The 22,934-nt window shown below is 50.2% G+C and overlaps 6 protein-coding genes across 6 annotated transcripts; 4 read left to right on the top strand and 2 right to left on the bottom strand.

The window, feature by feature from the left end:
- Window positions 1-5,897: 5,897 nt before the first annotated feature.
- On the top strand, window positions 5,898-9,037 carry PFICI_08003 (uncharacterized protein; the record flags this gene model as incomplete). Its single annotated transcript, XM_007836584.1, has 8 exons — window positions 5,898-5,938; window positions 6,008-6,165; window positions 6,234-6,556; window positions 6,618-6,827; window positions 6,885-7,187; window positions 7,249-7,734; window positions 7,798-8,059; window positions 8,172-9,037. 8 exons carry the CDS (start codon window positions 5,898-5,900, stop codon window positions 9,035-9,037), a joined length of 2,649 nt encoding a protein of 882 aa, XP_007834775.1.
- Window positions 9,038-9,845: 808 nt separating this feature from the next.
- On the bottom strand, window positions 9,846-13,062 carry PFICI_08002 (uncharacterized protein; the record flags this gene model as incomplete). Its single annotated transcript, XM_007836583.1, has 5 exons — window positions 9,846-9,885; window positions 9,941-10,145; window positions 10,203-12,666; window positions 12,723-12,909; window positions 12,983-13,062. The coding sequence occupies 5 exons, from the start codon at window positions 13,060-13,062 to the stop codon at window positions 9,846-9,848; spliced, it is 2,976 nt and encodes a 991-aa protein (XP_007834774.1).
- Window positions 13,063-14,393: 1,331 nt separating this feature from the next.
- Window positions 14,394-15,202, bottom strand: PFICI_08001 (Vacuolar protein sorting-associated protein 21; the record flags this gene model as incomplete). The annotated part of the gene is made up of 3 exons (XM_007836582.1): window positions 14,394-14,935; window positions 15,004-15,067; window positions 15,134-15,202. 3 exons carry the CDS (start codon window positions 15,200-15,202, stop codon window positions 14,394-14,396), a joined length of 675 nt encoding a protein of 224 aa, XP_007834773.1.
- Window positions 15,203-15,827: 625 nt separating this feature from the next.
- On the top strand, window positions 15,828-17,729 carry PFICI_08000 (uncharacterized protein; the record flags this gene model as incomplete). The annotated part of the gene is made up of 1 exon (XM_007836581.1): window positions 15,828-17,729. The coding sequence occupies one exon, from the start codon at window positions 15,828-15,830 to the stop codon at window positions 17,727-17,729; it is 1,902 nt and encodes a 633-aa protein (XP_007834772.1).
- Window positions 17,730-18,811: 1,082 nt separating this feature from the next.
- PFICI_07999 (uncharacterized protein) lies at window positions 18,812-19,879 on the top strand (the record flags this gene model as incomplete). The annotated part of the gene is made up of 3 exons (XM_007836580.1): window positions 18,812-18,974; window positions 19,064-19,401; window positions 19,475-19,879. 3 exons carry the CDS (start codon window positions 18,812-18,814, stop codon window positions 19,877-19,879), a joined length of 906 nt encoding a protein of 301 aa, XP_007834771.1.
- An 886-nt stretch (window positions 19,880-20,765) lies between these two features.
- PFICI_07998 (uncharacterized protein) lies at window positions 20,766-22,887 on the top strand (the record flags this gene model as incomplete). The annotated part of the gene is made up of 6 exons (XM_007836579.1): window positions 20,766-20,843; window positions 20,915-21,021; window positions 21,076-21,381; window positions 21,435-21,886; window positions 21,939-22,178; window positions 22,229-22,887. The coding sequence occupies 6 exons, from the start codon at window positions 20,766-20,768 to the stop codon at window positions 22,885-22,887; spliced, it is 1,842 nt and encodes a 613-aa protein (XP_007834770.1).
- Between the last annotated feature and the right edge of the window lie 47 nt (window positions 22,888-22,934).

Raw genomic sequence — 22,934 nt, 5'->3', positions numbered from 1 at the left:
ATGTGGGAAAAATAACCGACACATTTCCCTCCCTTCCACCACAAATTACGCTTTAGACAACCTTGCGTTTCTCATTCGACCCATGTCTTATCTTTACCATTTTTTTTTCTGAAAGAAAGATTTCTTGCTACAGGGTATACAAACGGCGGCGTCCTTCACGGGTTCTTTTTTCGCTTTACTTGCCCTCTTCTTCTTTGGGACTTGGTTCTGGCATCGGTGGTTTTTTTTTTTTTTCTCCCTTCAAGCATCGTCACGGAGCAGTATATAAAAACTTTTTGGGCAACTGGAAGGAAACCAGAACGGGCATCTTTCACACAAAAACGGCAAGTCAACCATTCAAGATTGAATGGAAAGGACCATGTATTATCACAAAGAGAGGAAAATTTGTGGCGTGTGTTTTTCACAAATTGGAGTTTATGGGGGATTTTGGATGGGCGGCGTATTGGGAAAGAGTCTAAAGGGATTCTGGCTTTTGCTACCTTGGGGACTCGGGTGCGCCCTTAACAAACTGTGTGCTGGCAGTATTACCTACCAGTCTGCTTGAATCAAATGTAATCACTTTACAGTCAAACATCTTTTACCTTTGTCTATCCACAACGTGACCAAAATGCGTACCATTTTCTTTCTACTTCTCCATTTCCCCCCTGGTAGTACAGTAAACCACCTCTCATCTGCCCAGGTACATGGGTATTCAACCGGATATGGTCACGCGGTTTCGTTGACTTGGCCCTATACAACAACTAAACTTCAATCCCTCTTTCGCCCGGGTTCGGCGGTGAGTTGTTTGTGTCCAGTAGTACGAGTGTGACGGGGGAGGTCATCTGCAACTCTTGTCACAAACGAATGGCACGATGGTTTTTTTTTTTTTTTCCCCCTCTGCCCCTCCTTTAACAGAGAGAGAAAGAGAGCGCTGCCCTTGTCTCCTCCATTCCAATGCATTCGTCACCACCCGACCCAATGGGTAAGCAGACTGTGCATTGGGTCCCGCTCCCGATCGATATATTAAATTTAATATAATCAGATCTACCATACATTTCAGCTTTGGCTAGGAAGCGGCCACATAAACCACACTTGGACACATATACAGAGTCACCTACACCCCCCCAATATATTCCTGCCGCGGTCAAGCTTTTTTCTTTTGTTTTTTTCCCCCTTCACACACGGGACGGGGAATAAGGCGCCGACCCAAGACAAAATCCCGGTTATCCGTTTCTGTGTTTTTGCTTCTTCCCATCTGACTTCATCTATTCATCCCACTCCACTACTGAACAAAGCAACTATGTCGCCAAAGAATCACCCACCACCGACCCCCTCATCCTGTCTCCCTCTCCCAATAAAACGCCTTGCATGATTGATATATATCACGGGTCAAAATGGTGTCGTGGAACAAAACCCACAGCTGCCCGTTCTGGGTACCCAATCATCTTGTGCAGCTTCCGCGCGGATCTACAAACTCCCATACAAGCCCCCTCCCCCTTGGGGAAAAAGACATGAATCTGTCCCGGGTTCAGGTATATGCTCGTTGCCGCTGGCGAAGAGCATCATCACTTTGCTTTACGCGACGTCTCTCATGATTTCTTTTTCCCTTCTTTCTTTGTTTCTGTTCCCTGCATCCGCACCCAAACCCCTGGGTCACGGTGGCGGGTCCGGGGACATGGACGCGCGCTCTTGTCTTTGCTCTGCATGAACCCAAAGTGCATATATACAAGTTATACCACCACTACCATCATCATGTCAGGCGGGAAGCGTACACTGGGGTCGGACAACGTTTATAACAGTACGGTACTACTTACTGTCACTACTCTTTTCTCCTCCTTGCTAACGCTACTTACCTAGTATTGCTGATCTGCTCTTACGTGACTACCTAGGTACTTGGCGCCTTCTGCAAGACATTAAAATCTCAAGAGAGATCTGACGGGGATTATTTCCCATCTTGTGACTGGCCAAACTACACAAGACCACCAACCACAAGAGCTGACCGAATCTCCCATGTCAGGCGGCTGCCCGTCACTCACTCAATCCCAGGGGGTGGGATGATCCCGCCATCCCCTTGTGTGAGATCCCAGGGTTGGGCAAGATAAAGTTCTGGCCCAGATTCGCGACCCCCAGTCATTCGTTGTTTTATTGCCCATTCGGGTTTTCTCTTCGTTTACAATGTCAACCCCCCCAATTGGGGACCACATCGAGATGAGGTTTTGTGCAGGGTACAGATAGACTAGAGTTTTGACGGTCCGGTCCAAGCGAGGTTCAAGCCACAATTTCTTTTTTGGATTCTTTGGGTTCATGCAGGATCCGAGGGAGCGGAGAGCAACGAGTGGGGTGATGGGTGAACGTGAAAAGCAAAGATACTTTGGAGGAAAAGAACTGCGACCGGTGGACATCCAAAGGTTCACTATCCCTCCCCACCGGCCTGTGTACTACAAAGCTGCGTGAGATTACGCAACGTTGTGCGTCCACCTCTTTTTTTTTTTTTTTTTTTTTCCCCCTTCCCCGGGGGGTGTCATCGTGACTCTCTCTCCCCCCCTCCTCTAAGGTATGGTGGGTTTTGATTATGCAAGTTTGGGGAGTGGGAATCGATGAGCGGTTACCAAGTCACCGGGAAAGGGTGGACATGTCTTCGAAACCCCTGGCCATATAATTAACTTCCCTAGTCTTGAAAATTGTGTCTCTCATGACGACCGCATCCGCCCTCCCCAGGGGCATTAAGAGGGGAAAGATGAAACCGATTCGAAAAGAAAAACTGGACCTTTGCTTGTAGATTGTCATCATACGTTTCCTCCAAGGAAATAAAGTTCAACGAGCCCAGACATTTTGGTATTTCTGAAGCGTTCGAGAACATGTCTCACTTGAGAGTATAGAAACATCCTGTCTTAACCTCACGTGTAGAAGGACCCTGACGGGCTTTCATTCCCCTCATGAAAGCAAAAGTTGTACAGGGCTGAAATGAATTGGACTGACGCAAGGTTTCGAGACATACAGAGGGAAAGGGGGGTTGAAAAATAAACGGTCAAGAAAAGGTTGTCCCGAAGAGGTAACTAAGAGTCGATACCTGAAGAGGACTTCTCTGCAAGTAACTCGACTATAACCGACGGTGGAGTACATGATCTCGGCTAGATAATGTACATAGTAGCTGCACCAAGGAATAACCGTACGGCTTCCTCTTATGGCAACGGAAAAATAGGGTACGTTTCTGTCATGACGAAAGATGACATCGTTTGTAGGTTGGGCTGGCCTTCTTCTCACATAGTCCCTTGAAGTACAATTGGCTCTCTCGGGTCGCGCATACTATCGCACCTGGCTTGAAGATTTGTTTAGGCTTGTTATCCTGTCAAATCCAACCTGCCCGTTCTCCCATCTGATCTGAAATAGATTGACAGCCCTAGAATGTAGTAAAACTAGAGGAGTTGTAAGTTTGAATAGGCTCAAATTACTGATCAAGAGCTGACATACTGCAAGCGAGGTAGCTATGCGAGAATCTTTAGGCAAAGTTTTGCAAGCCCTCACAAAGGAAAACGGTACAACCGGAATCACGGAGCTTCGACAGCACAACAGTACCGAGGCTACCTATTATAGCAGCTGCGCCAACACGCCACTATTCCGGCTGTGACGACCGAATCAAACTAGAGAAATCGAAGCTATGACAGCTACCGAGGCTTACTCGTTTGCTGGCCAGGTGCTGCTTTGTTGTAAGCATTTCCTGCTGGCAGTGGGCAATAATGGGCTTGAGCTGATGGTATGGACGACTTTCCAAGCTGACAGACAGCCACATCTCTCCTTTCAGCCCCTGGTATCCAATAGCATACAGAGAGGATGCATGTCAGAAGTCTTGGTTCTCCATGCGTATCCAATTCGATCCAACCACGGCCAAGGAGAGGTTTCTGAGCTATAAAAGGAGACCAGTGTATGTAGGCCAGTGCTCGAGCGGAACTTTTTAGAGTTTGCGCGGCGGTCCTGTCAGTCAACGCGTCAAACCCGCATGCTACTAGCTCCAAAGTCTGTTGAAAGCCGCGGCCTGGCCGTCGGATCGTTGGACGGGTGACAAGGTTTGATAGTGGCCGATCCGGATCCCATTCAACTGGTGTCTGGTGTCTTTGGGAGTGATGAGAGTGCGTGAGTGGACGAGCTCGTTTGACTATTTCGGCAGTCTGTAGCGCAATGACATCTCGCTAAACAGCTGAGTAATCGTCCCGTAAAGATCTGCAAGCCCTCTCTAATAGTTTGGTGCTAGGGCTTTTTTGACTTTGGCACGATGTGGACGTACTGCCCTGTCTACTGCTGTATCCAAATGAAACTTCGCTGCTGAAAATACCCACTTGCCACCAGTACGTCGTCTCGAGTCCACGAGGCCTGTCATCAAATAGCTTGCTCTAGGGTACCAGTTTTCAAGGTACGGCAGGTGCAAGTACCGATCGTCCTATTGGCACGGTCAAGCTCTCGGCGCCTGTACCGTTGGCTTGAATTACTCGTGGAACTCAGCTTGGATGTTTCATATAGTAGTCGCACGCCTCCATCGCCATGAGCAGATTGACGGAAAAAATCACGTCACTTTCCACTCAGAAAGTGCTGGTCAAGCACGAGAAGTCAGTCACCTTCATCATAGCCGCAGACCGGTCGACACCGGACGGCCATCGGCAATTTGTCCCTACCTAGACATTTGTCTCTCCCGACAATCTGGATGTGGCTCACACTAGACTGAGACATGAGAAAGCCACAGATGAGAGACACGGTTGTACCTCAACGTCGGTACGCCTAGCATCTTGCTCTTGTTCGCTTCGCAAACGTTTGTGGCTGCTCCTGGATATTACGTCAAGACGTCCGTGAGATTGACACGACATGACTAGCAATCAGGGTCGACTGAGACATTCCGTGTCACTCTGCGACAAAGGAAACGACGTGATCAGGGACGAGAGCGCAGGGCTGGTCACTTGTCTCGCCTTCCGGGTCGGACACTAGAGATGACGTTCTCTTGAGCATTCTGCCCGGGCAGTTACCGGGGAATGTTTGTGTGCCGAGATAGTTGTATGAGCATGCAATAGGTAATTAGCACTTGTAGCTTGTATATGTTGCAAGTGGTAGACAGGGAGGTCGCTTGGTGCGCAAGTCATTTGATGGGTCAATCATCGAAGTGTGATTTTTCCGCACTCGCTTAATCCCTGGCTCCATAGCCGCCAGAGGTCCTCTGTGGTCAATTGCGGAATGGCTGGCCCAGTCATGCCTTGTAGAAAGTTCCCGTAGTGATTTGGCTCATGGGATTTGTAGTGATACCGAGCCCAGAAAAGTAGTTCATAATACTTGATATCGTATAGTCGGTTATAGAGGTCTGAGCGGCAGTAGTAATACCGTCAGGCACAAGGAACGTTGTAGGTGAGGTTGTCTCACGGCTGTAAAGGCAATCAATTCCCAAAGGAATGGTTCAGCCGCTCCCCTAGTGTTTTGTGAAGGGAATTTGAACTCGGCTTTTTCTTGCGAGGTACATTAACTAGGCCGACAATAAGTCGGGTCTCGGTTCGAAGGTTCCCCATTGCCAGTAGTTTTCGGCATTCGGAGCAACGTCAGGCCGCCCGAGACTAGCCACGCCGACTAAACTGGAGCCTACATGACGGTCTTCGGTTCGGACACTGCCAATCCCCGGCGCCGGGTTCAAGGCCTTTGGGTGGTTTCGAGAAGGCCACCTTGATCCAAAGAGCCGCAAGGCTTTGAAACTGACGTGACAGCCCTGGAGTCAATTTTGACAGCCTGTATCGGCGTGATAACATCAACGCACCCGATACGATAACACTGTGTGTGCGCGCGTGCTGCGCCAGCGATGCCGCAGGTGGTTCCTTCGGACACCAGCACAAGACTTGAGCCCCTACTTGCCTCTTGAGTTATTAGCCCCGTCCTGTCTGCTTCCCACCATGACCCCCAGTGACGCCTCCGCCGAGGCATCGCACGAATTGTGAGTTGATCGCCGGTGCTACAGCAGGGCCGCTCACGTGTGCTAATGGCGTATGTGTATCAAATTTAGAGCCTGCACGTCGTGTCGTAACCGTAAGCTCAAGTGTGATCGCGTGAAGCCGGCCTGCGGGCGTTGCTCGAGGATCAAGGGCGAGTGCGTCTATCCTGAATCTCGAAGGAAACCAGCCTTCAAACGCCGAAACGTGAGAGAGCTCGAAGCTCGTCTTGGTATGACTGTGTCGCTCTTTGATGAATGTAGACGCCGTCATGGCTAATTATCTTTATGACATGTATAGCTCAAGTCGAGGGACTGCTCAAGCAGAATGGCGGCGGGGATAAGGGATCGTCGAGCGACGAGCAGGTAGACAATACTCTGAATTTTGATTTTTCCGACTTTGTCCCATCAACAGAAGATGTCTTCCTCCAGGGCATGGACTATACCTTCCCGTCAGGTCCCGTAGAAGGCGATTCGTTCCTGCAATCTCAGAATGATCCCTCGGTGCCTCTTGCTGCCTCTGCAGGTGCATCACAACCGACGGGCGATGCCTTTAGTGGAGAGCTTCTAGGATTGGGAATGTTTGAAGCGCTTCCCCCTTTCGAAGTCACTGAAGAACTGCAAGTATTTCGAGGCTTTCTTTGGCGTTTCATTGTTGTAGCTGACTTTATTTGCCAGAAACCAGATCTTCTTTCAACGTCAACAACATTTCATTCCAGTGATACATCCAGCTCGGTATATGCAGGCATATTACTCAGCACCACACATGAAACCGCCAATGTGTCTTCAATATGCCATATGGGCTTTAGCATCCAATGGCCACCCAAAATATGGCCACCTTCATGACGTCTTTTATCAGCGTGCACGTCAATATGCCGAAGCCGATGAACTCAAGGTTTGTTGTATCTAACTCTGTCTCACCTCGGAAACGTTTCTCAAACTGGAATCACAGGGCCATGGCGAGCACTTCATTACTGTCCATCATGCGCAGGCGTGGAGTCTCATCACGACTGATGAGGCCAAGTCAATGTTGTTCACACGAGCGGCCATGAGTTCGGCTCGAGCCGTCCGACTCGCCAACATGTTGGGACTTCACCATCTAGACACCCCAAATGATGTTTCATCGCCGACTTTGATGCCGCCCAAGGACTGGGCTGAGCTGGAGGAGCGTAGGAGAACATTCTGGGGTATCTTCTGCCTTGACAGCCACTGCGCAATATCTACTGGCTGGCCGCACCTGGTTGATCCCAGCGAGGTATGACCCCCAAATGAGAATGTGTCCAATCAAAACGGCTAAAGCCCTCTTACTATTCTAGGTCACTACCCATCTTCCGTCTTCAGAAACTGCTTTTTTCAGTGGCGAACCCGTGACTACGTGCACGCTAGAGGACGCATTCAAGGGCTCATCATATTCTTCTTTTGCTGGGGCTATTCTCGTCTGTCATCTTTTCAACATGATCCTCAAGCATGTTCACCGGCCCAAACCAGACGACGACCCGCAAAACCACGAGTACGGCGAGTATTGGAAGCGGCACCGAGAGATTGACAATGCAATTTCCAGTGCCTTCATGTTCTTGCCGGAGCATTTTCGACTGCCTGAAAACTATGGAGACCCTACCGCCGTTCACACAAACCTCAACTACCACGCCGCGTTAATCTGTCTACATCTCGCGGCCCTAGAAAAGATTGAAAAGTATCAGATACCGATTTTCGCGAAAAGGGCCAGTGAGACTCGCCTCTTTACCGCTGCGCAAGAGATTGTCAATATTGTCAAGATGACGAGCCATATGAAGACAAATCCCGTAAGTCTACTGCGCGTGTCTTGCTGTCTAATCTGGTTCCTGCGGACCTAACACAACATATAGCGAAGCCCAATGGCCGCCATATCACTCTACTGTGCAGCCATGGTATTCATTTACCAGTGCAAAGATGCACCAACTCCTCAGAGGATCGATAATCTGGATTTCATCATCTCTGCCATGGATGCAATTGGTCGCGAGCACGTCATCACTAGGGCATTCCTGAAGCAACTTCTTTTGGATCTCGAACGAAACAATATTACACACATCACACGTGTGCCAAAGCTTGATCATCTGCCCGACATCATTGCTATTGGTAACCACAATAGTAAGTTTCTATCAGTATTCTAGTCCTTCAGCTATGCCTTGGTCAAGCAATTTTCGCACAAAATATATTGGCGTGGCACACCACAAGTGCCTTCATACTGACTCCCTTCCAGTACCCCTCCTCACTCGTTCGCAATTCTCAAGTCATTCCAAGCCGCAGCCACCTCTGCCGGGCCGCCTGCCGCTGGGAAACCCGCAGGGCAACTTGAATGCTTACAAGATGACCGAATGCGGTATTGGCTTTGGCTACAAAATCAAGGATGGCTGCCAGGCCACCAACAACACGAATGCAGACGAGACCACCGCCAACAAGAGGAAGAGGAGCGCGCCGTCAGACGACTCGGGTGCCAGCGCCAGTACCAGCGGTAGCGGCCCGTCCGATGGCCACCACGACCTCTGGGGACACAACAACAGTAGCAGCAGCGACATGACGCCGTCCTCGGCCTCGACTACGTCGGAATCTGCTCCTTTGCCCCAAGCCCAGCAGGGCGGTGGTAGGCCAAATAACTCTTTTGCATCGTTTGACAAGACGCCCTGGGCGGGGCTGGCGCGCACCATCACGAATACGCTTCCCGTCCGGACGGGATCGCCGGCTGCTGCAACGTCGTCGCCGCATCCCGGAATCTCACCCTCAGCAGCAGTCGGGGGCGTCGGCTTCGGTACCGGAGCCAATGCGCAAAACGCTGCTGCTGCCACCCCCAATATTCCACAAATCGGCCGACCGGGCTTGGATAATGCTGGCGTATGCATGTATGCGCAGTTTTCCAACACGTCGAATCTCGCCAACGCTGGTAAAAACGCAGCCATGGATAGTTGGCCCATGGCTGGATCGACCAGTGGCCTGGATTGGAATGCCATTGCCTCGTCCGTCGGCCTCAATATGCCGACGAGTTTCCCTGGCGTTTTGAATCCATCACTGCTCCGTGATGATGGCAACGGCAACGGCAGTAGTGCTGGTGCCAACGCGAACCCTGGTTAAAGAATGTGCCAGGGTTTGCTTGATGAATTTTCTCCTCTCATGTGTATAATTTTACGATACACCATACTGTGTGTATTTAGGCTCGGGCGGGGCGTGAAATTCACGGACGAATATAGAGTTTCGAAGACAATGATGGGCATGATACCAGGACTTGACAATTGAGGGAATTGAAATAATGTACTACTAGGTATATAGACGATATGATCAGGGCTACGTTACTAGACGGCCTCACACGATGACTTTGGGTTCAAGGGTCATGTTAAGTCTCCTCTCACAAGGTTTACTGGGAGCTGAGACTTGGAGTTAAGGGTGCATTCCGCTGTATTGCTGACAAAATAAATTACCCTCTCAACCAATCATGACTGTAAATGGTCTGACTTCGGCTGCCCAAGCATTGCCAGAGCATACATGTTCTCATTGAGAGAGCGCGTCAATGGTCTCCAAACGCAGATTGCGACTAAGCGGCTAGACAAGTTCTTGTGTAGTTGATAGAACCCATATATTCTTCATGCATGTATATGGCACACTACGACCGAGGGGAGCGGTGCCTCCCATATCACCACAGATTTTGCGCAGCCCTGATCTATGGCTGTTTGGCTTTCTACCACTACTGACTCGCCACGGAGCGCACCTTGCCCTCTTCCCAATGAGGCTATCCTATGTCAGCACCTGCCATCGCAAGTCTATATACGTCTGTTTTACCTCCAACGCCGCCCAGATGCTTGTTTCTGTTTCAATGCATTCCCCTCTTCTTCAAGACCAGATCCACGTAATATGACCGATTTGCTATTGTAGGTTTTGCTGGGGCCTAGTATATACCCTGCGTACGGTATTGGAAAGTATCATAACTATCAAGGTCAGTATAGCTGTCGCAGAAAGGTGACTTGGTACGAGCCGACTTACAGTCGTGTGTAGTAACTACCCAAGGACTTGGCAACCAGATCCGTCTCGACAAAATTCTCGGCCTCCTCGGCACTGAGATGAAGCTGGAAACGTTGTCTCAAGGTTGCGGTTACCGTGGTGATTCCGACAGCGAAGCACGGCATCTTGGAATCACGGCCCATCATGCTAACGAGATCGATGATGTTGTCCGCAGATCGTCGTAGAGCTTTGCGCTTTGTTAGTTTCTCTACTGGCAAATCTGGACTGCTATGCAATCACTTACCTTGGAATGCCTGCTTGCAGAGTTTCTTGAAATCCTCATAATCAGGTGATCCTACACCTCCAAGCACGTCGAGATATTCGTATGTAAATTTAAAAGGCGCCGCTTCGAACCCGACTGAGCCGGGAGAATTGGACAACATGAAGCCAAAGTCAATGTGCACGATGTGCCCTTCATTGTCGATAAGGACATTGCCATTGTGTCGATCCTTGAGCTGGAGAATATACGAGATCATGCTATAGGCGGCAAGTGAGCGCTTGAAAGCGTCCACGGCGGCCTTATATGGCTCGCTATCAACAGCGCCAAACGTTTTGACAAAGTGATCTTTCAAAGTGGCGATGCGACGTCTGGGGTTTTGTCCAGACTCGATTGACGCAAGTGTCAAACTCCTCTTCAAGGAGTGAAGCGACACGCCATTCGTGATGGTCTCGATCAAACCCGATGACTCGCCAGTGACCAATATCCGCATGAGTTTCACCCAGACTGGTACACCTGCATCTATCCAAATCTTGTCGCAGACCTGGATCAGCTGGCATGCGAAAGCCTCTTGTCTCAAGTCTGCCCCTGTCTTGACAATTACGCTGATTAGATCCCAATTCTTCATCCACCCGTACGGCGAGGATTTTCGAATGCGCTCCTTCTTCTGTTCCCAAGCTTCACCAAAAACTGCTGCGCTGGGATCGTCGCGGTCTCCTTTCCGCCTGACACCACCCGTCATTGCATCATTCTCCATACGAGCCTGACCTGCGCTCTCATTCAAGCCGGGTTCTAGCTCCTGTTCAATATCCGCCGCAACCTCGGCAGCTGCGTTCGCAACGCTTGTGCGCGCAATAATCATATCAAACGTAGGCCCCTGGGCATCATTGACATCAAAGTTTTGCTCCTCCAGATTTTGCATGCTTGCAATGATCTTGGCTCTGATAGATGCAACCTCGTGCTTAGGTCGTTTACCACTCGTAGCTTCCAACTGCGCTAGCATCTGCGAAGCCGTTCGCATATGCGTTGCTAATGCTCCAAAATCTGGCTGCTCCACGGAATTGTTCCTTGGGTTGGTCAAGGTCATTCGTCTCAACCCACCCGGACTACTCGACCTCGATGTCGAAGTCGCAGACGTTCGCGGGGTTGTCAGAGTCAACTCGGACAAGTTGGAGAGTGTTGTCGTGCCGCTTGGTACCCGGTGAGGTTTGGCCGGCAGTTTGCCATTCTTCTTGTTTGCAGTTTCATCATCGATGGGTTTGACCATGGGCGAGCTACCAAGGTCGCCTGAGCTTGGCTCAAAAACACTGTCCACCTTTTCTGAGCTTGAATCGAGAGCCCGATCGCTGGTTGATGTTCGCGGGGCGTCGGACAAATCAAATAACCGTTTACGGCTTCCTTGTTCCACCAGAAGCGTGGTAATAAGCCGTTGGTTGTCGGGGGATTCCGGATCAAACGTGAAGTCATCCCGAAGAATCTCTACCATGAGCAGATATGGCACCTTTTCCGCACTGTTTAGGACTGTGCTCTCGCCCGGATTCACTCTTACAATGCGATGGTGTCGACTCTTGGACGGAGAACCCCCGACCAACGTAGGCGGGCAGATGATTGGAATATCGATTTCCGCTGGCAGGTCTCTAGTAATGAGCGCAAGTTCAGCCCGCAAAGCACTAAGACGTGCTTGCTTGGGTACAATCACCAGACGATTCGATATACCCTCCAGTGCTGTCAAAAAGGCTGTTTGGCAGCGAAAGTAATTTTGTCGTAGCAGCTTGCCCTTCTGCACTGAGCTCATTTCCGCTTGAGTCATCAAGGTCTTGATATGGTGGGAGTGGCGACGCGAAAGGCTTTCGCCAGGTCGAGGTAGTCCGGCAGAGATGGGCGTGGCGGGGCGCGTGCCTGTCTTCGGGGACCGTACATCTGGTAAGGGAAGAGACGAAGAACTAAGCCGTGCGTCCAATATCTTACTATCTATAAAGTCGGGTTTCCGTGGCTTTTCGGTTGCTGCTTTCGGGGACCCGGAAGATGGCGGGCGTGATAATGTGACACGCGGTGATTCTGGCGACTGCTGCTGCTGCTCTTTCAAAACCTTGGCCTCTTGAGAAGTGATGGGTGTGCTGGGCACCCGATTCGTGTCGCGCCGTTTGGATCTCGTGGTCTGCGGGGATACAGTCTGACTCCTCGTGATCTTCACCGCCTGGCTCGCTTCGGATATGACATCGCCTTCCGTTGGTGTATCTCTTCGAGCCTGCGCAACAGCCAATGGACCGGCCCATTGTGGTAGCAGTGGGACGCCTATACTTCCTAGAACGAAGCTGGCTAGGACTGTCACCGGAAGGATATTCTCTTTAATCTTCTCGCTACGCGCCGAGTCTGACAGCCCAAACACAATGTGTTGGACTTTGTTGTACACCCTCCTACATGTCTTGAATGCTTGTGCCTGTGGCGTGGATGCCAGATCGTGAAGGTATGTTTGGAACAGCCAAAAGGTCTGTATATTCATCAGCATGCACGTCCTGCGTTTCTGAGGGCGCGTGAAGTGCTCACCAAAAGAGCGGCGGTGACGGATTCCTCGCACAGGTCCAACAAGAACTCCTCCAATGCCATGGATTCATTGTCAATGCTCAATATGAGGTGGCATAGCTGCGGCAGGAAGAACTCAATGTCCTCGTACGGAAACTGGCGGAGTTTCGAGCAGAGCACATAGTGGATGCCGACGTGGTCCGCGTATCGTCTATGGCAGCTTTAGATCAGGGGCTGTCCAGGGCCTACAGACGGAGGGAGATCTGGAGAGAAGCAAGACTCACGATAGATACGAGACCGAGAGGAAAGGGTTCTGGTTGAAGACATCACTCTCGAGGAACCTCTGCAGCAAGTCCCACGACATAGCGAATTGTCGTCACAGTCGGCAGAACGGGGTATCATAGAGGCGGGCGGCCTCAGCTAGCGGATCTCGACATGCAATGCTGAGCGAAGGGAGTATTCTGTCATGGCCGTCCGGCACAGCTCAATGCAACTCGGTGCTTTGGTTATGCCACGTTTATCCCAGTGTCGTCGTCGTCGGTCCGTCCCGGGCTGGCTGGAAAGCGAATGGGGAGGGAGCAGCGTTGGGAGAGAAACTGTTCTCTGCGTTCCCTTTGTCAATCACTCAAGAATTGTAAAGCTGTCTCTTTTGCGATGTACCCCAGAAGCAATTGACCTCAATCTAAATGTCGCTAATGGGGTTACGGGACTCGGCGCTGTTTAGGTGGGGCAGTCAACCCAAATCGCTCCAGTGCAGAGCCATTCAGTGGACGTTCAGTGGGCTGGATTGGCAACAGGGACCACATCTTGGGGCGGCCTTGTCGGGACAGCCTGGGCAGCTCTCAGGTACCTTACACTTTACTCCTCAGCTAGAAGCAAAACTGCTGTGCTGTCGCGATCTGCAGATTACAGATACCTGTCACGCTTCTTTTACCCCTGAGCCGTTGATGAGCAACGGTGGAGTTCTTTTTCTTGCTCTACATACTCTGTACCTGATAGCCTTCCAAGCCACGACTTGAGCGAGACATTGGTTGCCCCTTGTCTTGGAGCACCAACAACCTTATAAAGCACATCTAGTAGTGCAGAGCTCCAAGATCTTCTTATACAATTAGCGACTTGGGGTAAATCGAATCGAGCTTGTATCATCCTCAGGCTTGAGCCGCGAGCATCCCAGCCTATGCATTCCTTGCTTGACATTGTAAGATGTAACTCGCACACATCTTGACCTTCCTGCAGTTCAAGGTCATTCTTCTCACCTGAAACAAATCCTAACCCACCTTGGATCCGGGCCAAAAGAATTTACTCAAACTTGATATGTGATGGTTGCTTTACCAATACGACATCATCTATACTTCCAGGGACTCCTAGCTATCAGACAGATAAGCATATAATCCGGTATTGGCCAAAAGTTCGGTCATATCAGCGGCATCGTCACTTCACTGGTGTATATCAATGCATATAGCGACTTGCGCAAGTTGCTACCATGTTTGTAATTCTTAATAAATTTATCAGGTACTCTCAGTATGACCCCGACCCGGAGGAGAATTTTGTGACACCATAGCACCTGCATCTTTCCTCTACTACTAGAATATCTTGGGGCTTCTCAGACATGAATACATATGGCCCTTGTGAAAATATTACTACTCCCGACATCAACTGTGTCCTCGGAAAACAAAATGCGCCCGCTGCCTTCCACTAACATGCGCAACCTTCCTTGACGGCTTCTCTTGGGCCATTGAGATTCACTCTTTGCTCCTCGCCACCTCGGCTTACAGCATTCGCTGCTCCTGGTCCTCTTGTGCTCTTCAAAGAAGTCTCTGGAATGGCGTTTGCAATGGCTGTGAAGACCTCTGACACATTGTGTCCAGTCTTGGCACTCGTTTCGAAGAACAGCAGGTTTTCCTCCTCGGCATATGTCTGAGCCTCTTCTGTTGACACTTTTCTGGCATCACCAGACTCCTCACTCTCTGCATCGGCGCTTTCGCTCGTCAAATCGAGCTTGTTTCCAACGAGTGCGATGACAATACCAGGCGAGGCTTGTCGCTGTAGCTCGGCGACCCAGTGCTTGGCCTTGACGAGCGAAGTAGGCTTGGTAAGATCGTAGACAACAAGAGCAGCTTGTGCGTTGCGGTAATACATGGGAGCTAGCGAGGCGAAGCGCTCCTGTCCTGCTGTATCCCAAATTTCAAACTTGATCGTCCGCGTGGGAAGGTTGCATTTTTGTGTCAAGAATGCGGCTGCAAATGGCTTGCGCGTTAGTCCAACTAACATTTTCGTGAGGACGGTGACTGAGCGATGGACTGACCTCCGATTGTGGGCTCCTTGTTTTCCTGAAAATCATTGTTGACGAAGCGCAATACAAGAGACGACTACATTACTTGTGGTCAGCATACAAATGGCCGCCTGGCTGCCTTGATGTATTGAAATGTACAAACCTTTCCAACGGCTGCCTCTCCCAGAAGAACCAGCTTGACGCTGCTACTCGGCTTTGGAGCTTCGGCCATGGTCTTGCGATTTTGATTGTAGTAAATCTGTTATCGAGAGGTTTCTAGTAGGGAAGCTGTGGCATACGCTTGCGACGCAGATTAAATGTCGAGTTGATGCCCCGGGGTATAGAGTGGATGTACGTAGTGAGTGGTAGGCAGAGAGATTGTGAGCTTCAGTAGCATGACGACGCTGCGAAAGAGGCGGCCGGCCAACTGATACCCACCAGACAGGCGCTTGCCACGGACAGCACGGGACCGTGGCGGACGGCACCTTTGGGCAGTGCAACGACGAATCGGCACTAGCTCCCAGTTTGGCTCTAGTGCGGGACAGTGGCGGAACATCTTGGCACCGTGTTCTCACCGCCCAGCCTTTGTTGGCAAGAGCCACCTTAGGTATCAGATAGCCCCACCGGTGGCAGTAAAAAAAAAAGTTCCAAAGCTAGACTAGAGTTTGTACAGCGTCTTGAGCTGTGCTGATCGCAAAGGAAACCACCTTGTGCATTTTTGAACAAAGTGCCACGTCCTCTCAAGAACCAAGAAGGGTACAGTGTTGTGACTCTTCACTAGACTGCGACAAACCTGTCTACTTTACTGGAATATCAATACCACATTTACCTCTATTGTTGGCGGCCCAACGCCCATCATGGCGCCCAAGGACAAGAAGATCTTGTTCGACGACAGCGAGGATGAATCCGAAGGTGGCGCCCAGATCAAGATCAACGACGAATATGCCAAGCGCTTCGAACACAACAAGAAGAGAGAAGAACGTCATAGACTAGAGGAGAAATTTGGCAAAGGCCAGGCTGGCGGGGACGAAGATGACGATGATTCCTCTGACGATGAAACCGAAGACGAGGACGGTTACCTAGCTACGGAAGAACTCGATGCGCAACTCAACGCCACTCTCGAGGCTCTCCGCAAGAAGGACCCTCGTATTTACGACCCGAAGACAACTTTCTACTCACCAATTGATGACAGCGCTACCGCGCCTCAGCCCAAAGAAAAAAAAGATAAGCCAGTGACACTGCGCGACTACCATCGCGAGAGGATTCTAGCAGGAGACACCGGGGCAGATGAAGAGGAAGGGACATCGAACACGTATGCCCAGGAACAGAGCAACCTGAAGAACTCGATTCTTGGTGAAATTCAGGCACAACTTAATGGAGAAGAGAAGGAAGAAGAGGAGGATGAGGACTTCTTGAAGCCCAAGTCTGGCGAAGCAGAGCGCATCAAGTCGGAACTCGCAGATGGAATGCACCCTTCCCGAGCTGCCAAGGTCAAGGCTACCAAGGGCAAGGCCGCCAAACCCCTTACCGCGAATGATGTTGCCAACGCCGACAAGGATCCCCAGCTCTACTTATCTAACTTCATGGCCGCCCGTGCCTGGATTGAACCCGAGAACAACAACTGGCAAGCTTTCGACTCGGACGACGAGGACGAAGAAGACAAAGCTGATGACTGGGAGGCTGCCTACAACCTACGCTTTGAGGATCCAAGTAAGAGCAACGAAGTCCTCAAGTCCTATGCCAGAGATGTGGCTGCTGCCAAGTCTGTTCGCCGAGAGGAGAAGACTGGCAGAAAGAAGAAGCGTGAGGAAGAGCGCGAACAAAAGGAGGCCGAAAAGCAGGAGCGCCGAGAACAGCGAAATCGTCTGCGCAACCTCAAGATTGAGGAGGCTGAGAGCAAGCTCAAGCAGATCAAGAAGGCTGCGGGTTTCGCTGGCAAGAAGGTCGACGAGGACGAATGGATGAAGCTGCTCGATGGTGCTTGGGACAACGACAAGTGGGAGCAAGAGATGGCCGAGAAATTCGGTGACGAGTACTACGCCGAGGGCGAAGGTGGCTCTGATGACGAGGATCAGAAGAAGCACAAGGTCAAGAAACCTAAATGGGACGATGATATTGATATCAAAGATCTCGTGCCTGATTTCGAAGATGACGAGCGTCCAGATGTTGCTCTTTCCGACGTGGAGGAAGCCGATGAGGCAGATGATGCCGAGGAAGATGGGGAGGACGAGGATGGCCCGGCCCGGAAACGCCAGAAGACAACCAAGGATCGGAAGCGAGAAAAGCTCGCGAGTCAAAAGGAAGCACGGAAAGAGCGGTCCAAGATCGAGGCTCTGGTTGATGCCAAGATGGATATTGATGATCCCCTCGTTGGATCCAGCTCTTCCAAGTCTGAAGGTCCCAAGTTTGCTTACCGGGACACTTGGGCAGAGTCGTATGGCTTGACAGCCAAGGACATTCTCATGGCCCCCTCAGATGCGGCACTGAATGAGTACGTGGGTCTGAAGAAGCTGGCACACTTCCGGCCAGCGGACAAGAAGGCCAAGGATAAGAAGAGGTTAGGCAAGAAGGCACGTCTACGACAATGGCGCAAGGATACATTTGGACCTGATGCCGAAAGGGAAGGACCGGCATTTGTGTTTGGAGGTGCTCAGGGCGGCGATGAAGGAAAATCTGCTCCTGACGAGGAGTCGAATATTATTGACGGCAAGTCCAAGAAGCGCAAGAAGCGCTCTGGACGTGGCAAGGCCAGTGCATAATCCACTTGTGGCGTGGGTCAGGCGTTTTGGGCATTATACCAATCAATAAAAAAGTTTTGTGTGTATATTTAGCGGTATACTATGAGGTATACAATTAAAAACAAGCACTCCTTGGCTTTTGGCTTGCAGGAATTCCATATTTTATATTTGAAGACTCGGAAAGACTGGAAGTAGTAATTCAATTTCAGGGCATCTTTGGACCCATGTCTGGGACGTCCAAGCCGGGTCCTTCTATAAAAATGTTTTGATACTTTGCCGGGTTATATCGCCTTACTTTAAATTGAGAAGTACTACATAATGTCGTTATAATGTGCATCTCGCTCCGTGAGCCCAAGTCCTGAGGCTATCTTGAAAGTTGCCTTGCCCTTGTAAGGGTGAAAGGGCATAGCGATGCCAACAGTTGTCCATTATCACAATGAAGAATTCTCTGCTTTATCATGACATTGCAGAGGCTGGTGGGTTGATGAATTTCAGCCGTCGCTGCCGAGTCCCGAGAGCGAGCAAGAATGCCACTGATTTGACTAGATGTTTCTAGCAACGAAGGCCACACGCAATTTTGGCAGGGTCACACGGCATCGCAAGTGGCCTGGCTCCTTGGCAACAGTCAGCTTCGTATTCGTCGCCCAGCGAAATGGTGGAACATCCAATAGGAACGCAGCGGCCGACAGTCAGACCGCCCCGTAGAGCTGAGCTCAGATCATGAAAGAGCCTTTACGGATTAAAAGACTTGGAAATCCGCGGTTTCTTTAGCTCTCACAATAATCGCAGCGGCTAAATGAACAACTTCGTCCACAATGTTCTCATAACAAAACTTTCACGACCCTTGATATAATATCAATCTAAATTCGTCCCGAATTCTCTGGTTGTGGTAGTACTATGAGTTATTCTCTCAGCATTATGTGCCGTCCATAATAGCGAGTTGCTACTCTGTATATTTCTCTGTTCGTGATTAACGGCCCCTTCCAGCACTGCCTTGCCAATATCAATACTATGGGGATATTTAATGCTTCTAATCTGAAATTTTATACCGTTTCACTGCTTAAGCGGTACACTTTATGGCGTCCTACACACGCCGCTTCATCATGATCAAGCTAGCCCTGCTCATATCTAGCCTGCTGGCCTGGACGACACTCGCTCGAGACGTTCCCAGTAACGTCAAGAGCCTCTATGATGAGATCAAGTCGACAGGAAAGTGCAGCGACAGTCTTGCCTCGGGCTTCTATAGCACCAGCGATGGGGCCAATTGTAAGTATTCTTCTCTATTGGCAATATGTAAGACGAGGGGACGAGCACAACCATTTCCCTGGCAACTCTAACGTAAATAAACACCGCAGCATGGACATACTGCGGCGACCATCTCGACATGGATGGCATCATTTATATCCAAGGCACCAACGGCCAGTTTACAAACATGGACATTGATTGCGATGGCAAGCAACACGGTCCCGGTAACGACGGGCGCTGTGGATACTCGGCCGACACGCAATCGCAGACTTCGTTTCAGGAAATCGTTGCGGGCTATGAAAGGGGGATTAATGATCTCAATCCATATGTTCATCCGTATGTTGTATTTGGAAACGTCGGCACCAAATCTGGATACACCAACTTTGACCCTCAGAGCCATGGGATCGAGCCATTGAGCCTGATGGCGGTGGTATGCAGTGATAAATTGGTGAGTTACTCACATACAACATGCACTAATACCTTCCGATAGCAAGTGCTGATTTTTCACCAATGACTCTCAGATATATGGTATCTGGGGCGACGAGAACGGCGATGACGGGGACCTGGCCTTGGTTGGCGAGGCGTCGATTTCTCTGGCCACCGCGTGCTTTGGCGACGACATGAACGGCAACAGCGGCCACGACGACAACGACGTCTTGTTTATTGCCTTTACGGGATCCGACGCCGTGCCGGGCGCCGACGGGGCCGACTGGGCAGCGCAGAGCTACGATGACTTTGCCCAGAGCATCGAGGCGCTCGGCGACAAACTGGTCGAGCGTATCGGCGCGACCGGCAGAAATGGAGGATATGATTCGGGCACTGCGCCGTCGCAGACGAGTTCCAGTTCTGGCGCACGGCCGACTGCTCATTCAGGCCTTTTGGGGGGCCCTCATTTCGGTAAGCGTCTTCCGATAGCCATCGAGTAGGATATGGGAAATTCGCAAAACGTGGCAGACTCGCTGACATCAAATTTACTGAAGCAACGGGCACCGCTCTTGTTCTCTCGTTTGTGAACGTCGTCCATGTGTATGATCTGAGGTATATGGTATGAATTTGATGAATGCAACGGGGTTTGTAGGGATAGACTTCAGTACTGTCTCGGTGTTTTTGATGCTCACTCAAAAGGGATCTTCAAATAGAGCCTGCTTGGTGTTCAAGTGGTATATTCCGGGCTGTATAAACTGTTGTTCGACTACATTTGGAGATGTTATAGACAAGAAGCAGCAGTTGTGCAGTCTTGTATTGTGTATGTATGACTCTAGCACATAATCTCAACGAGAAAAGATTTCAAATATGTAACGGAACATGCCCTCTCACCTCCCAAAATTCCTCAGGGTTCTTGAAAGAAGTATGTAGTGTGGGTAGATGACATTGTTTTCATAGTTGGAGCCTTGGAGGGATAAGACAATATATTAACGCCGATGCAGATGATGATTGGCAGAAGCGATATGACTCTAGCGTATTTACGAAGGGAATAAATGGAAGTTTTTTTCCTTTAATATTAGCCCATAGCCCTCCTCTCTTCTTAAGCATCGTCATCTTTTGGAACTTTGTCTTGACTTTTGCTCCGGCAATAATTAGAATGCCTAAACCCGGGTGCACGGGCCATCTCTAGGCATATGTCTCTCTTCCCCGCCGATCCGGCTCCGAGCTCGTCTTACCTTGCCTTTTAATCATTCAAAAAAAGCGAGCCGACAAGCCAGCTGCAGCGCTGCTGACGTGCATAATACCTTGTATCTCGAAACTCGGCTGTATACATTACCGAACAAGGTGGATAAGGTTCTGGGTACGTGGCCCCGGGCCGACGCCGCCATGCCGGAGGAGAGCTCCGTGGCGGGAGCCACTCGTATCAAACGGAACACGGCGTGCACATCATGTCGAGATGCCAAGGTGGGTGGTGATACATTTAAGATTTGACGAGTAAAATAGTATTGTCGAGTATGGCTGACCCTACTATATAGGTTCGGTGCAACCCAAGTCAAAATCCATCACAGCCATGCCAGCGTTGCTTAAAACTCAACTTGCAATGTGTCGTTGACAAGACCCACAAGAGAGTCAGCAGGAAGAGGTAAGTTGTCTGTGAAGTTTAGAAACACTGGCACTTTACTAAATTAAATGATAGCAAACTGGATGAGTTGGTGCAAGAGATACAGTCTATCAAGCAGAGCGTTGGTGATCGCCCAACCACCCAGCAAAACACAGCGTTACCATCTACCTTCAAAGATCAAGCCATGCCTCGGATTGGCATGCCGTCGCCAGACTTGAGTAGACTCAGCGTTTCACACAGTAGTAATCACGCAACCACCACCTCTACTGGGCTCACTCCAGCGCCAACGTTTGTGATAGAAGCAAATGTGGAACCGAGTCTCTCTAGAGCCTTGGGCAATATGCCATTCTCCGGTCCAGATATAGATTTTTACTTCATGAAGTTGTCTTCCCAAGTATGTTCATGAATTGCCATGACTTTGCTAACACATCCAGATATTTCGAACATTTTCATCCTTATATGCCCATCGTGCGGCATCGTGACCCAAATAAGCTGTATGAGACTGGCGGCGTGTTGTTCTGGACAATCATCATGATCGCCTGTCGCCGCTATGCACGCGATCCCAAGGCTCTGTCCTTCCTTACGGAAGCCGTCCGAGCCGAAATGTTCTCGGCCATTTCAAAATTGCCCCTATCAATCCATGTTGTCAATGCTCTTATACTCGTGAGCACATGGGTGTTCCCGGACGTCCGGTTCATCAATGACCCAACTTCCATCTTCTCGGGTGTAATCATGAATGCTGCTTTATTGCTAGGCATTCACTCAGGCAAGGGATCGCATCCCGAATATAGTATTGGCATGTTCCAGAACAACTTTAGTGATGAAGAGGCCCATTACACTTGGGCAGGATATTGCATCACAGCACAAAGGCAAGTACTATCCGTTCGTCTGCAAACCATGGCATGGCTAACAAATAAGCAGGATGGCCGAATATCGAGGGCTACCTCCAGTTGGAAGTATATTCAACCAGACTGTACAAAATGTCATTGATGGCAACACACCTTTTCATGTCTCTGGTAGCTTCCGTGTGCTGCTAGAATGTCAAAAATATGCGAATCGAGTGAGCAAAACAATGGCTGCATGCCTAGACGAGACCCGGGGCGTTTCTTCTCACCTCGTGCGACACCTCGAGGATGAGTTTGATCACATCCGAGGGCTCATATGCTCAGAGCGCGCAGGTTAGTTGCCTTCTTCTCAGGCAAACATTCACATCTACTCACGCTTTTAGACGACCTTGATCGCTGGAATGCCTTGTTGGTGCAGTTGGAGATACAGGCCTATTACCTGATACCTCTCCCCGGCTATAATGCAGAAAATTTGAAGCGTAATGTGATCCGAGCCTACACGACCGCTCAAACTGTTGTGCAGGTTGCCCTAGAGCTGGAAAAGTCTCACGGCTTTTTGAAACATATGCCTCACTTTTACTTTAGAAGTCTTCTCAGCGCATACTGTATCATTTACAAGGTATTACGCTCTGCTTACATGGACTTTCTCGACCGCGCACAAGCCGAGCAGGCGGCAAACGAAGTCATCAAATCATGTCGGCAGTCAGTCGTCATGGACGCCGACTTGCCAGAGCGCCTCGGCAACCTATTGGAGTCAATCTGGAATTGGGCCCAGCTCGTAAGGTGGCACGAAGAGCCCGTGTCGATATTTTCGCACCGGTTATCGGCGTCGATTGTATTTGACTGCTTGAAGAGATGGAAGAGCGACATGGATTCGCGGCCCAAGAGCCAACCCCCGCCGGCAAACGGAACCGAGACGCCAGCGGCAATCATGGTGCCAGATCCCCTGGCCAATATTGATTGGAGCTTCATGGATGATTTTGACTGGAACATAGAGCCTACACTTTTGGGTCCAGGTATTGCTCCGGGTATAGCTCCATAGTCTACAAGATGACGACATTCACACATGAGGTTGTTGCGGACTTGACG

Source organism: Pestalotiopsis fici (assembly GCF_000516985.1).
Source record: "Pestalotiopsis fici W106-1 unplaced genomic scaffold PFICI_Scf_5, whole genome shotgun sequence".
NCBI classification, from domain to species: domain Eukaryota; kingdom Fungi; phylum Ascomycota; class Sordariomycetes; order Amphisphaeriales; family Sporocadaceae; genus Pestalotiopsis; species Pestalotiopsis fici.
This window is presented reverse-complemented; position numbering and strand designations above follow the sequence as displayed.